The sequence below is a fragment of the Dromaius novaehollandiae genome, chromosome 2, assembly GCF_036370855.1.
Source record: "Dromaius novaehollandiae isolate bDroNov1 chromosome 2, bDroNov1.hap1, whole genome shotgun sequence".
NCBI lineage: Eukaryota > Metazoa > Chordata > Aves > Casuariiformes > Dromaiidae > Dromaius > Dromaius novaehollandiae.
In genome coordinates, this window is record NC_088099.1 from 52938263 (window position 1) to 52953050 (window position 14788).

The 14788-nt window shown below is 45.6% G+C and overlaps 1 protein-coding gene across 1 annotated transcript in view; it reads left to right on the top strand.

Moving 5' to 3' along the window:
* The window catches only part of ITGA9 (integrin subunit alpha 9), a 230863-nt gene that overhangs the window by 15653 nt on the left and 200422 nt on the right, over positions 1-14788 (top strand). Inside the window, exons 4-6 of the mRNA XM_026100784.2 lie at positions 1129-1252; positions 9827-9894; positions 14175-14304. Of these exons, the coding sequence (XP_025956569.2) occupies positions 1129-1252; positions 9827-9894; positions 14175-14304 (322 nt within the window). The remainder of the gene's footprint in view (positions 1-1128; positions 1253-9826; positions 9895-14174; positions 14305-14788) is intronic.

Sequence of the window (14788 nt, forward strand, 5' to 3'; positions counted from 1 at the left end):
GGATCACAGAGGTGGCAGTCCCTGGCCCCTCTGAACTAGCAGGCCTGATGCAAGGCCTCTGGGAAGAGCTGAAGGTACGTGAAGGAGATTATTTGTAGCGGAAAGCCGGCTCTGTTCACATGGGGCCAAGCCTTGGACGATACAAACTGATGCATCTATGCTGACTTCAGTGACTTGCCCCAGCTGGAGATGTGGCCCAGCATGTGCTGAAGTTCAAAGCCCTTGCTGTTTTGCATTTCATTTCCTTTTATTCTGAGTAGCGCTCCGGGCATAAGGCTATTTGTGGTTTGTCTGGCAGCAATGCAGTGTTAATTTTTGGAGCAAAATGGATTGTGGGGAAGTGTGAATCAGGCTCAGTGCTGTTGGCCTGCATGACTTTGTGTGGCAGTTGTAGTGAGTGCTGTATCCTGGTGAGACTGTTTTAGCTCTGGTTTGGGAAGTTTATCTCGTTTTTCACTATGAAGGGGAACACATCCTGTTCTTTGCACCTCATCTGCACCTTGACTCTGTTGCTGCTCTTGTTGCTGCAAAATCTCTGGCATCTTCACTTAATTAATTATGAGTAAGCCAGGCCCACCTTTCCTGTCACTGGAAAAAACCCACCTCTCCCAGGATACAAGAGATGCATCCTTTACCTAATGCATTCTCTGGTGGGGTAACCTTCTAGTATGGCCTTTGTAACTCTCTGAGTGCTAGCATCCCTTCTGGTCTCCTTACACATATTCTCAGTGCCTTTTTTTTCCTGTCTTTTCCCCTTTTTCTGGCATGGGGGGGGGGGGTTTCTATCCAATGCACCTCTGTTTAGAAAAGCTTTCCTGGCCATGAGGATTCATACAAAATGAGGAAGTCTGAAGCATGGGCTCAGTCTTACTCTGAGATCTGCTGATGGGCATGACTAGGAAAACATAGAGGACTGAGATCTGAGCCGCCAGGTCAGGCAATGTCATGAACTGCAGAAAATGGTATTAAGAAGATACTTTACTGAGAAAAAGCAGGGTTTGAAGGGAGGATAAGAGAGGGAAAAGGTGATACTGAGAGGTCCTGCTCCTGCACTCTGCATGCCCTGCCTTGCTCAGAGGGCTGTGCTGTTGCTCTAGGCCAGTAACGCCTGTGGTGTGATCTGTTTAGGCCTGTGCACATCGTTGGAAAAACATCTACTATGAGACAGAGTACATCCTTCCGCATGGCTTCTGCAATATCATCCCACCCAACCTGCAGCCGTCTGGCCGGAGGCTCTTGCCCTGCTATGAAGGTAAGGCATGGGGCTCGCCTCCCTGTGTGTCCTCTTTTGTAACTGTCAGTGCGTTTTCCATTTGTTTCCAAAAACGGTCTGCTGTAACCCTCACTGCTGGCACTTTTCTTTTTTTCCTCTCTGTGCCTTGAGGCACAGCTGGGAAGAAGGTTGGTCTTGGGATAAAGTTGGGAGAAAAGTGCTGTGATTGAACTGATCCTGTGAATTACTGTGCATGGCCATGGTTAGCTAATAGAGGAACAATACATTTTTGAACAGTGTTTTCAGGTAAAAGTTCTCTCTGTCCCTTATATGAATATCAGTAGACTTTGGTGTGAGCTCAGATCATTAGTCATGGCCTCATGCTTAGCTGCACCATAGTGTAAGTATGCTGAATTGTAGCTGGCACCAATTTGTTCATCTTATGGAAATACTTCCTTTCTTGTGTTGTGATTTAGAAGAGGAGTACTAGAGGGAAAAAGTGTTGCTTAATACCTTACTTCTTCAAGAGACTTGTATGGCCGGTGAGTGTAACTGCTGTCATGTTTCAGATATTGTAAGGTGTCTGATCCCTTTCTGGACCTCTGAAGGCCTGGGTTTGCATGGGCAAAGAGAGATACGGAGGGACACACAGAGAGCGAGCTCTGAGCAATGGGTGACTGTATCTGTTGTTTCTACTCTAAATCCCAGGTGTCGACACTTTAATTTTCCAACTCTCTGGTGCATATGTGATTTTTGTATCAGATTTCCTTTCCCAAAGGCTTCAGAAGACAGCTTCTCCTCGGCCAACAGCAATTAACTAATCTAGAGGCATAAGTATGTTATTAGGAAGAAGATAGAGTATCTCTAAGATTTCTCAGCCCTCAGCGAAACGCTCGGGAAAACACCTTCTTGGGTTTCTTCTGTCTGTCTCGGGCATCATCTTTCTCTGCTCAGCTGTTGGAATCTGAGGAAGCGTAGGAGGTTGGGGAGGCCAAGACGCAGCGCGGTTTGATGTGGGCAAAGCCTTTGATGTGTGGGTTTTTTTTTCTTTCTTTTTTTTCTCTTCCCTCAAAGCTGGCAACGGCTGGTGACAGCCTTGCTGCTGACATTAGTACATGGGAGAGGGATAACGCAGTAGACGTCCCTGTGACTTCCTCCACTGCTAAACAGCAGATGTGTCCCAGCTGAGCGGCCTGGGAAATCAGGTCTGCCATGGAGCTGGGTGAGACCTGCCAGAGGGTAGCCTCTGCTCCCAGCTCTCCGCTTCTTTTGGTGTGGTTTCTTGCCTCATCTGGGGTTTTGCCCTGGGACCTGTGATTATTTTGACCCAGCGCAGCTAAGGGGAAGCTTGGGGCAAACGGGGATGAGCTCTGGGTTGCGGCGACAGTCTGAAAAAGTATTTTTGAACTTTAAACCTTTCACGTACGCAGCTGTCACAGGTTTCACTGCAAAACTGTGGACCTTTGTCTTAAATATGTGTGTCTGCCTGGAGACAGCAGACACTTGTGTGTTGAGCATTTCCCAGCCCTGAAGTTATCCATTATTTGAAATCTGAGGGGTTTTGAGTCTTTCTTGAAGCAGCCATTCCAGCTGATCTGCAACAAGATAAAAGTAAACCATGTAGCCTTCCAATTCTGAAACCATCCTATTTTATTTGCTCTTTGTTCTTGTCAGTGAAATCAGGCTGAGGCTTCATGCTCAAGTAATGCAATGTAAATCATCTGATACTAACTTTAATGATGACCGCGTATGTGCAGAGTCACTTCCAGGACTTCCTATGTGCCTTTGCCATCACTCTCGTGTTTTCTTAAAAATTGCCAGTCTGAAATCACTGCAGAGTGGTGGTTTCTGGAAGAGACAAACCACTTGTATTTTTCTGTGCGTCATGTCTTTGGAGTAAAACTGTTGCTAATCTGCCAGGATATCTGCCAGGAATTGCTAGAAAATAGAAATGTGTGGGCCTAGTATACGCAAAGCAGCCAGTGGAAAATTGGCAGGGCTGGTGCAGTACAATGTTGGCTTAATTTCACAGTATGCTAGAGTGAAAGTTGGAGGTTTGGGATTGATTTCTGCCCCGCCCCCCCAATGTCAGACATCAAGCAGCAAAGTATCACCAGGGATGACTGAATTCATTTACTTCTGAAACTTTTGGTTTTCAAGAAAACAAGCCTAATCCTCAAAGCGAGGGATAGCTGGGATCCAGGCAGAAAGATTCCTTGTTGGGAATTGAGTGCAATCCTCTCATTTTAGAGCAACCTTGGTAACTCTTTGTCTTCTCCTTCTAGAACGTAAAGGAAAAATTCTCATGTGTTTAACAAAACGCAGGTTAAGAGAAACAGTCTGAAGGGAAGAAACCAGGAGTTTGATAGCAATAATCAATGCAATAACATAACTGAAGCGCTCTAAGCTAAGAGCCTCGCTGGCAGCCATCGGGAGCCTGCCAGACTTGCGGTTGCAAGCCCCGCTTCTCCGAGCGTGCCTTGGCGCCTTCGTGCCCTCGCGTTTTAGCTTTCTCTGAGACTGTCTGTACGTGACCGGGTGCAGACGGTGGCATGGTGGTTTCCAGAAGCCGCGCAGCGATATTCCTGCACTGAAGCTGGTGAGCCCCACGAGAGGCTGCTGCAGCTATGTGGTCCGCAGCCAGGGCTGGCTCTTGCCAGGCTGGCTAAGAGCACAAGCCCCCTGAACCGTGTGTGTGTGTGTGTGTGTGTGTGTGTGTGTGTGCGCGCGCGCATGCAAAAGAAGATGGATTAATAGCTTGTATAACAAGCACTGGGTGCCAAAATAGAGAGGAATCTGACTTTGGGATAGATGTACTTAATGCATACGGTATGTTTTTCTCCACATAAAGCAGGCTTAATAATTAAAGACAAAAGAGGAAATGGAAATTTCCCGACTGGGTGGTAGCGGTGCAACAGCAGAGTAGTCTCAGTCCATCTTGTTCTCATCCAGTTTCCCTGAAACAGCTGACAGAAGTCTGGAAGCTATTGAAAGCTAATGAGAACAGCAGCAAGCCTAATAGTTAAATGCAATCTTTCTGAGTAGGAACTAATCTGGTTTATATGAGCTGGATGTCCTTTGAGGTATAGTTTGGGTATGGTCTTCCAAGCTGTGCTTTCACTTGTTTAATTTTTTGGTTGTTTTTAACGGCCTGCAAGAACAGGAAGCTGCCTGTTCACTTCCCCGATTCATTCGATAGGCAAAGAGGAAGGGTGGCCGCTCCTAGCGTAAGAGATAGCCCAGCTCTATGGGGAGAGATGGGATGGTTTCCTAATCCTCTGTGGTAGGAGCTGGGGACGGAGGTGGGGAACGCTGATGGGCACTTTGGTTAGTAAATGAGGGGACCAGAGCACGCTTGCACGCCTTCCCTCTGAAAGGATACGCGAGTTTGCCCACAGGGTCCAGACCACATTTGGTTTTCTGGGAGCCATTAAGACTTCTCTGCTTTGTGGTGTAAACCTAATACCACAGCGCTTGGTCAGAAAGATACCACCACTTCCTCCCAGCATGGTGAAATGCTGCAAGATAGGAAAGAAGAGGTCACAATTAAAAAGGTTGGTTTTGGCTTCCTGTGCAAATGATGGTTTATTGCGGCCATTCATTTTGCTTCCATCTGTGAAGATGGTAGATAAAGCCTTTTAAAGGGTTTTATTGCACTGTGGAGCTTACGCTATGTTATGGTCCTGGAGTTAGCTTAGACACTCTTCTCCGTTGCCTCAGAAGAGGTTGCAGAGTGCTGTCTTCTGAATCATTACACATGTCACAGCTTATCCTTTTTGTTTATTATCTGATTACTTCTTCCTCAGCTTTCGTAACCTAAGGTCACCCTGGCTACAAAACACTGCCATCTTTGCTTGCTTGCTTTATGTATTTATTCATGAGTCATGAAGGCACTCAACTGTCAGCCCCATCTTACTTCTCTGTGCTGTCAGCTGTTGCCTCAGCAGTTAGTTTAGTGGGTTGTGGCCTGTGTAAGCAGTGGTGCACAGCAGTGTCCAGATGGATGGGGAGGAAAGACAAAAATGCGTAAAACCAAAGGATCTGTTTGTGACAGCAATTATATTGCCTGGGGCTATCTGGAAACTACTAAACGCACTTTGTGCAATTTCTAAGCCTCATGTAGATGTTGATATTCAGATGTGCAAAAGCTGTGATCTGACTTAGTTACTGCATGGTCCCTGCTGATCTTTTCATTAGGTGGATGGATAGATGGATGGATGGAGGTCTAGCATGAGTGATGGTGGTCACTGCTATGTCCTGGAGAGGCCATCTCCTCTAATGGAGGCCGGAGGAGTTGGAGGCCTCCAGGAAGCTCAGTAGGACAGTGGTGTCGGGACACGTGCTTTGCCGGTGGCATGAGGAGCAGGAGTGGTTTTGCACCACTGTAGTGAGTCAGTTTATTTTTCTATAAGCATTAATTTTCTCTGAGCAGTATTATCAGGCATGTATTCAAGTCAATGTTTTAATATCTCTCTTCAGTTCACAAAAGCGGTGGCAATAGGCAAACTCGGAATTCACTTGGAATGTTGCAATCCCTGCTGTCCAGTTACACCCAGAGTGGAACCAGTTATTTAAATGAAATATGGGGCCATTAGTTTGGGCAGATAGTACCAGCAATATAAGTGGCTTAGGAACACTAACTATCACAAAAAGCCATGAGCTATGCTTTTTGAAGGATAAGGCTCAGTGGAGGTACCAAACCAGTTTATGACACGATCCTTTAAACCTCGAAATCTTTCCCATTCGTTACACACTGCAGTTACTAATCATTCAGCTTTTTTAAAGAATAATTGGTTTTTCATTGCCTGACAATGAAAACAATAATCTGTACGTTTCTATTCTTTTTCTAGTAAGTGTATTGCAGATGAAGGTCATCTGTGTTGTGCTCCTTTGATGTTGGGGCTTTTGTTTCAAGTTACTCCTAGATCTGAATTTTTTTTCTTTTTTTTTCTTTTTTTCTTAAAGTAGGCAACATCGTAATAAGAAACAAAGTCATGAATTTGATTTAAATTTTTTTGACTTGATTGAAGAACTGGTTTAATTTTTGTGCATGTATTCTTGTATCTTCTGAAAAACCTGTAAGAAAATTCATACTCTTTATCCCAAGAAACAAAGTAATTCTGTATGTTCGCTAAACGCATGACTGCACAAAATATGGAATCATCTATCAACCCCTAATAACCACATTGTTCTGTTGCTAAAACACTTATAATCTCTTCTGTCATCATCCTGTGGTTTTATATTCACTTGGTTTTTATTTGCAAGTAAATTCAAGGGACAGCTTGTGTGAGCTGGATCATTTACATCTACGAACCCTTGTGGATTCTGCCTTTCACTTGCCTTCTGCAGGGTGAAGATCTGGAGGCCATTCAGGCCTCTGCGAAGTATATGACAAAACTGATTTGTGGTGCAGTATTTGAGGTCTTTATTTGTGGTATAGAGGGCTTGATGTAAGGGCCAACTGGGTGCACGGGGTGCTGTGTAAATAAAACGCTCAGTAACATAGCTAAGCCAGGATGATTTGTGAAGAAGTGCTGGAAAGTCTGTTTGTAAAAGAAGAAAAGGAGAAATTTGAAAATCCAAAGTAAGAAGTAAGTTTAATTTGCCTCTCATCCTGTGCTCTGACATTCAATATGGTTATTTCATTATTTGCCAGACTTAAATCTTTCACCGCATAAATTCAAATATTCTATGGCAATTTTCATTTTAAGATGAATTGCACTGGGTGTTTTTGGAAGGATACACTTAAAGAAACCATGAGCCAAGTCTAATACAGTTTTTATAGTGAGATATAACATTTGATTTATAAATCTATGAAAACGTCAGCGGGGCTCACATGCGGCAGTTGGCTACACACCTGCCACAGCAAGGCGTACAGGTTTGCTCTCAGGACAACTACACACATTTAAAAAAAAACCCAAAACAAAAAAACAACCTTCTGGTGGTATTGCCCATGAAGGGCTAATTTCCTTTGGAAGAGGCCATGCCCTGGTGCTAGCAGCCGGCTGCGTCGGCAGCGATTCGGCCACTGCCCCGTAAGCAGCCAGTGGTTTTTTGCGGCGGGTTTGGCGGTGCGGGCTGAGGGATGGCCTGATCCCTCTTAGCCCCCCGTAAACCAAGGATTAAGTGAGCTCAGGGGCTGAAGTACTTTGTGCACGTAGAGCCGGTCCCTCTTGGCGAGGCGCAAAGCCTGTCTGCGCCGTGCGGGCTGCTGCTGCTGCAGGGGTGGCTGCCCTGCTCCTTTGCTGGGGATGTGAGGGGGGCGGGAAGAAAAAAAAATCTAAAATGGAGTTTAGAAAGGCAGTTGTGATCCCTTAAGCCGTGAGCCCCCAGCGTTGCAAAAGCCGCCTGCGGGGTTTATTAGATAGCGCAGAGCGGATGCATCCTGGCCTCGGGGGCCACGGCGGCTCCGTGCGTTTTGTTTCTGAATGCAGCCCAGGTGAGCACCTGGGAATTACCATGGATCAGGTACGGAGTTGGGAAAAGTAAAGATTTTGTTCATCCTTGAGTACATCGTGCACAGGAAAAATGTGTGCCTGGGTTGGAAGTGATCGCCTCTGAATGGGACGGATGAGGAACTTGCTGTCTTTCATCCTATTTAAGGATGAAAGTCTCCCCGTAGCAAAAGTAGGGCCCTTAGGACATACGTGGTGTTATTTTTCAGGAAATGCCACAGGCAGAAACATCATCTCCAGCTCTCTGAGTAGAAAGGGTTCACGTCTGTACACAGAAATCTTTTCCAGTCAAGGAGTGCCTCACTCCACTAGGGACTACACGTGCAAAGCCCGCGTTTCAGAGCCCCAGCGCTTTCATTATAGCCATGAGATGACATGGTTGACCTGGTGTTGGTCTTATTTTTTCATTTTTGTTTTTGTGGACTTGCTATCATGCGTTCACATGGTGAAATCCGAGGGGAGCATCTGGCCTGTGAGGAGTCCTGGCAAAGCTGATGCGAGTCCCAGCAGCGTTAGGTGTGTGCTGCACTTCGAGGATTGAGTCCCTGCTCTCTGTGTAGTCTGTCCCATTAAGTCCACCTCTGTCCACAGCTGCTGCAACTTGAGCAGATCACTGAAACTGTAAGCATCTTTAAGGTGTTAGAAAGAGACTTGTTGGCTAACTGATTGGATGCTCAATGTTTTTACTAGTATAAATGCGAAGAGAAGATTACTTTAAAATTGAATCCTTTCAGTATGTTGTGTGTGTGTATATGTATATATTTCAAAAAAAATTCTATGAGGCGGCAGCAGTCTATTATTAATTCCTTTTGGTCATAAAGATAATAAAATACAGCTTGTGAGGAATGTACTTGGTTCCAAAGAGGGGATATGCTTAGTAATTTCATGAAAATCTGTTATCATTTAGCAATGAGTTGATGATGATTAAAAAAAAAAAAAAAGCTACCAAGCTATTAGGTGAGTGCTTTTGGAGACAGAATTACTTTTTTTTCCTGATGCTCCCTTTTTCCTTTGGTACATACTGTGGTATTCAGGATTTGGCAATATATTAAGTTGTGTACTCATTAGTATGGTAAATCTTTGAACATAATGCTAAGGGGAAAAAAAAAACCCTGCAAAGAGACTGATCCAGCTGTACATTTCAGGTGCTCCTAAAATCAAAATGCTTGGATTATGGCTGCGTGGAAAAGGATTTTCCCATCTCTTAAGAACTTTTGTATTTCTTTTTTTGGAAAAGCTCCCCCCTCCCCACCAGTTCTGCAAAAGGATAAAGTAGGCATTGCTCATGCTTCACAGGAGAAACAAAACTGTGGGGACAGGGACTGGGGCAACATCTGCCCTGAACGGTGAGATCTGAGCATGTGGCTGAGAAGAGCAGCGGACCCAGACATCCCCCAAGCTACGTGAAACTGCAGGCCCTCCCCTCCCGGGGAGGGAGTCCCAAAGGCACCCCTTCGTCAGAAATGCTGTGACAACCCTGCACGGCTGTGACACCGCTCGTCTAGTGGCTCCCTCGTCAGCGTAGGAGCCCCTTGACCACCCCCCGGGCATGGGTGAGGGAGCGAGGGCGCTTTGTGCTGCCGGAGGCTGGCTGGAGCAGAGCTAAGTGACTTGCCCAAGGCCGTGCAGTGAGTCAGTGGCAGAGCTGGAAAGAAAAACCCAGGAGCCCTGTGACCTGGTCCCCTTCTGCAGCCTCTAGGCTAGGTAGAGCAAAGCAGACAGCGTATTTCTTTAAGCTTGCAGTGACAATTTAGCTGGTGGTGCCCCTGTTAGCATTACAGCGAGACAAAACATTCAGTTTCAGGCTCGGTTTTGTTGCCTGTTTTCCACAGCGCTGCCAGGCTAAGCGGCCAGGGAAAGCCTGCAGTCACTCTGTGCTGGTGGAGGGACCTGTGGCCATTCCTGCTGCTGTTGCTTGCAGCAAAGCCAGGTCGGCTGTCACCGCTGGCAGCGTGCACGCTGCGACAGCGAGGGCTGCGTTTCTGAGGTTCGCTGTGTTCCTAACGTTTTTCCTCCCTTGACCGCAGTTTGGGCGTCCTGCGGCTCGGTGTGTGAAGTCCCCGCAGGACGGAGCGAGCGGAGCCCCCAGCGCTGAGCCGAACGCGGCTGGCGCGGCCTGGAGTGACTGTGGTTTGTTTTCTTCCCTTCTCCCATCCAGAGTATAAGAAGAAATACGGGGAGGAGCACGGCTCGTGCCAGGCTGGAATCGCGGGCTTCTTCACCGAGGTGAGCAGAGCCGCGCGCGACCCAGGCGTCGGATTTGTGAATGGGCTTTCCTGCCTCTTTTTTTTTTTTCTTTCCTCCCCTCTCCCCATGTGCACCAGGGAAGGGAACCAGAAAATATGACTTCAGCAGCTGGCTATGCACTTAATACATTTCCTTTGTACTGTCCTAAGTTTAATAAACACAGTGTGCACCCACCCATCTCTTTCATTTTCTGCCCTCCCCCAGTTTTTTGCATGTTGCACAATTCATAGGAAGTGGTTTGCATGGAGATACATTTATTTTTGTTTTTTAAGGCCCGTGGAAAAGAATGAATGAATGAGCTCTGAAAACTGTCCTCAAGGAGTAATTTATAGTATTGTGTACAGCCCGGATGCATTATCACATATATCCCAAAACTTGCATAGAGGTTTCTCTGTGTCTAAGTTTAACTCTTATCCTCTGTGAGGGATGATGTACTCCCTGAATTATTTTGTTTGTGTATATCAATATATTAAAAAAAAAGTTAGAAAACATTTATTTTCAGTACTTTTACTTCAGATCTTGCCATGTTTTAGGTGTATCAAAGGTGAATTTATTCTCTCACGTCTGTGTTGGTATTTATTTTAATGATTCAGGAAAAAAAGCCCTTTCAGCATCAAATTCTTAGTTGCTATCAGGTCAAGCATATGCTCGCTTCTAACTATAGATGCATTGATCTGCAGAGGTTATTGTCTGGGTTGATATCAAGAGCGTAAAGGTGTCCTCTGAGATGGAATAAGGTGATTTCCAAGTGAGTGAAGGTGTTGGCGGCGTTGCCACAGTGGTGCTGTGTGACAACTGGGTGTTTGTCAGCCGCAGCTGTTTCCTGGCCCATCTGCCCTCCCGGGCCCGTTGCTGTTCCCTTGCCTTCAGTCCTCCCACGCGAGCCCGGTTCAAACGACAGCTTTGAACTTTCGGTCCCTCAACCTGATGCGATGGCAGCCCCGGCGCTTCCAGACTGAGCAGGAAATGCAGATAAATGGCTTTTTGGGTCAAACGGGCAAGCCCCGCTGTATTTCCAGTCCTGCTGATGCTGCTGTTTCTGCTGGTAAGCGATGCCGTGACCTCAGGGGCACAGCCAGCTGCTCCCAAGGAAAAAAGACTGTTGCCAAGCACATCCCACTCTTTAACTGGGCGTTGCAGTCCTGTCCCGGGGGCTGGTTATGAGATTCCTTCACTTAATGCTCTCTGGAGCAGGACCGTCAGCCCGGGAGGCACAAAATGAGCCCGGGACCTGCTGCCCTCAGGGAAGGTGGTTTTATACCTCAGGCTTTGTAGTTTGGTCACATAAAGTGATGTTTTACGTTGAAACTGATGCAGCCTATGATGCAATGCACTGCTGAGCTGAGAAGTGACTTGTGCTGGAGTCGTTGCGTCATGCTCGCGGGTGGTGTGCTAAGGGGAGTCCTGCAGTTTCCTCGGGATTAGAGCAAAGTCCGTCTGAATTTAGGAAGCTACTTTAAGAGGGCGTGCTTCCCTGAGCGTGGAGCTTACTGGTTGAGGTTGCAAACCACTAGAATTGTGTGAATGACTGAAGTTTTGGTTTAGGTGCCAAGGCAAAGTAATAGTGACAGAACCAGTATTATTAACTGTTTTTTTCTGAGCCACATTTTAATAGATATGGGTTTCTTACTGAAGTCTCTTTAAAATTCTATTTAATGCAAAATGTTCCAGTTTTTTCAAAATGACATCATTAAAAAAAAAAAAAGAAAAAGGAGGGGGAAAAAAAAAAAGACAACCTTAGGAGGAAATGCAGGTTCCCACTAGCTTCAGGGCTAGAGAACTTACCTAGGTTTAATGCTATCCAGGCTTAACTCAGTCCTCTGCCAGAGATATGTAAACCCACATCTGCCACTTTCCAGAAGGAAGGCTCCCATGCAAAGGTAGGAGATGCTTTTGGGCATTGTGTTCTCAGTCAATCTTGTTTTGTTGTTCTGGTGACCAAACAAATATTTTGCAGAGCAAGGGCTTGACCCTGGATGCTCCACTGGGCTGAGAGTCATTACTGCTTGACTGTAGAAGTATTTTGCACAAGTGGAGGAACAGGGCGCAGGGAGGGTGTGAGATGGGGTCGCCCCAGGCGCTGCCGTGGGCTAGACCTGGCTGTTCCGAGGTGAGCATCCCTCGGCACTCTGGCTGGAGAACCTGCAACCGCCAAACGTGCCTTCTGCTGGAAAGTGATGAAACGTGACCCCACGTTGTTTTGGACGTTTAATCCTTCGTGGTGCCCTGATTTGTCAGTTCCCTGGGGGAAAACATGAGAGCACTGTGCAGCTTCGTCTCCTCCTTTGAAATTTTTTTCTATATAAAATTGTTTGTTGGCCAAAAAAAAACCTAGCTTTTTCAATGAATGATAACATCAAAAAAAAAAAAAAAATTGTCTCCCTCCTCTGTAAAGAACAGATCACCACTGACCAAAACATGGTAAGACAGACGCCTTGAGGAATTTCAAATGGGCATGTGCCTTAACCGTGTCAGGCACACTGCTGTTTGATGCTGATGCTTGGTCCTAGGGAGGGAAAAGAGTGTGCATCGTGTTGCCAGCAGCGAGGGAGAGGGCAGGCTTCTGCAAGCAGAGCCCAATTGGTTGGAATTAAAAAAAAGCACATGAAATGCTGTGGCTCAGTGTGTTGGCTCTCAAATTTTTGAACTAAATACTGGGCTTATACAGAAGAACATCGCAGAGCTGGATTTACATGTTTATCTAAATTTCCGTGTTTGAAAAACCAAACAGAGCACGATGGTTTTTGTATAAATTTGAAATTGGGAAAAGAAAAAGGACGAGTTTCCACTCTCTTTATTGTGCTCTCCTCAATAACCAGCAAAACATGGACATTTTAACTTTTTGTGGCTTGGTACTCGATAAGGTAAATTTGCATTGTTGGCAATTGTTAGGAGAAAAGAAAACACTTTTTTAGCGGTGTTATTAAACATGCTCTGCTTCAGCGGGAAAGAGCTCTGAATGTTGCATACACGGCTGTCCTTGTGGTGTGAGAAATACAGACAAGGGGAAAAACTAGCCTTTTAGAGCAATAAGACATCTCTTACAGGTATTCAGGGGCAGATTACGAGTTGCATTCAGGAGTGGCCAGGAAAGGTCGCCTTGGAGGATATTGAAATGGGAGCATGTTTTCAGTCAGTTAATTTACTTTAGAGATGGCTGGTTCTTGTAATGGGCTGATATAACCTCCTGCTCCTTCTCTCACTTGAGCAGTGCAGCTAAATCATCAAATGTTACTCTGAGCTTTTTCAGCTGTGCTTGGAGTTCAGCCAGCAATTTCGGCGTGTAGGATTTAACTTGGAGCTCACCGTATTTTCCTTTCTCCACCTTCTCTGTCATGACTACTGTTTAAAATTTCTGTGATATGTTTGCTGCATCTTCTCTGCCCTTGCTCATGACTTCCCCTGCTCATGAGAGTGATGGGATTTTTTTTTTTGGTCTGAGCATTGATCTTTTTTTTTCCTTTTTTTTTTTTAATTCAGAAGTGTTGTTCTGTGCAGGCTTTTGGCTTTGAATTTCAGGTTTCAGTGATCTCAGCTAAAACATTAAAAATGTTTTTTTTTTTAAAAAAAGTCAAATTTTGCCTGATTTCCAATCTTTTAAAATCCTGAATCGGTCTGGGTGTCTATAATCAAACATAGTCAGGTTTGCTGTGTGGTGTATATTATTATTTTTGAAGACAGAACAGGGCAAAACGTTCTGTCCTCAAAATATGCAGACCCCACTCTTTGAGTGCATGGCAGATGTTTAGCTTTGTAATCATAAAATGAAAATCTTTCATGATATGTAGCCCCATCCTTCCCAGCGTCGGCTGGTGTAGCGTGTTGCTGGAGTTGAGGCATGGTCTGTAGCTGAGGGGGTCTGGGCAGGCTGGTGCTCCCATCACGTGGTGGAAGTCTTCACTTCTGCCTGGGGCTGCCAGGAAAATGCAGCAATCAGAGAGACGCATTTTGGGGAGGACCATATTAGCAGGGATGAGTGTGACAGCTAGTGAGGCCATGGAAGGTCTTGTCTCTTATTGAGGTGGCAGAACCGTTAAGCAAAAGTGGGTCTGTGAAAAGCAAGACCTTATATCTTTAGGGTGTGTAGTGACCTCTGTGTTTGGGAAGAGAAATGCCATCTGTGTGCACACAGAACGGGGATTTTTATAGATGGACTTAAGTTAATATCCTCTCCCCTTTTCCATTGCTCCATGAGGCGTGAATTCCTTCCCGGTTTTGATTTTCGTCCTTCCCACTCCCTTTTGTTTTTCCTGTTGTAGGAGTTGGTCATCATGGGGGCACCAGGATCTTATTACTGGACAGGAACTGTGAAAGTACTGAATCTCACTGACAACATGTATTACAAGCTGAACGATGATGCCGTGATAGCCAGGCGATACACGTACCTTGGTAAGCTGCTCTCTGGTGCTCGCTGTGAGAACGGAATCAGCTCAGCAGCACAGTTCAAGGCTTGGATGCCATAAACCTGACACTGATGGTTTCTGATGGTGTAGTGTATTTTATGAAAAGCATGAAAGGAAGAATGGTTGGATTAAAGGGTTACCTACCTGGAGACATGTATAGGTAAAGAAGAAGCCAGAATATTCCCTTAAATTATAAAAGAAAAAAAAACCTTGCCATAATTTTTTGAATAATACAGAAAATGCATTTGGATGGAGAAGCAACATGGCTGGTGGTAGGCCTCCTGCATTCCTGTTTTTGCCCTGCAGTGGGTGTATTATGTGTCGCTGCTTCAGCTGTGTGCCTGATTACATCTGTCTGTAAAATGGGCACAATGTAATTATGTAGCAGTATATTGCAGAGACTAATTTATTTGAACAAAAACAGCACCATGACTTATAACACAAGGAGACTGTGAAAGAATTGGCTACAG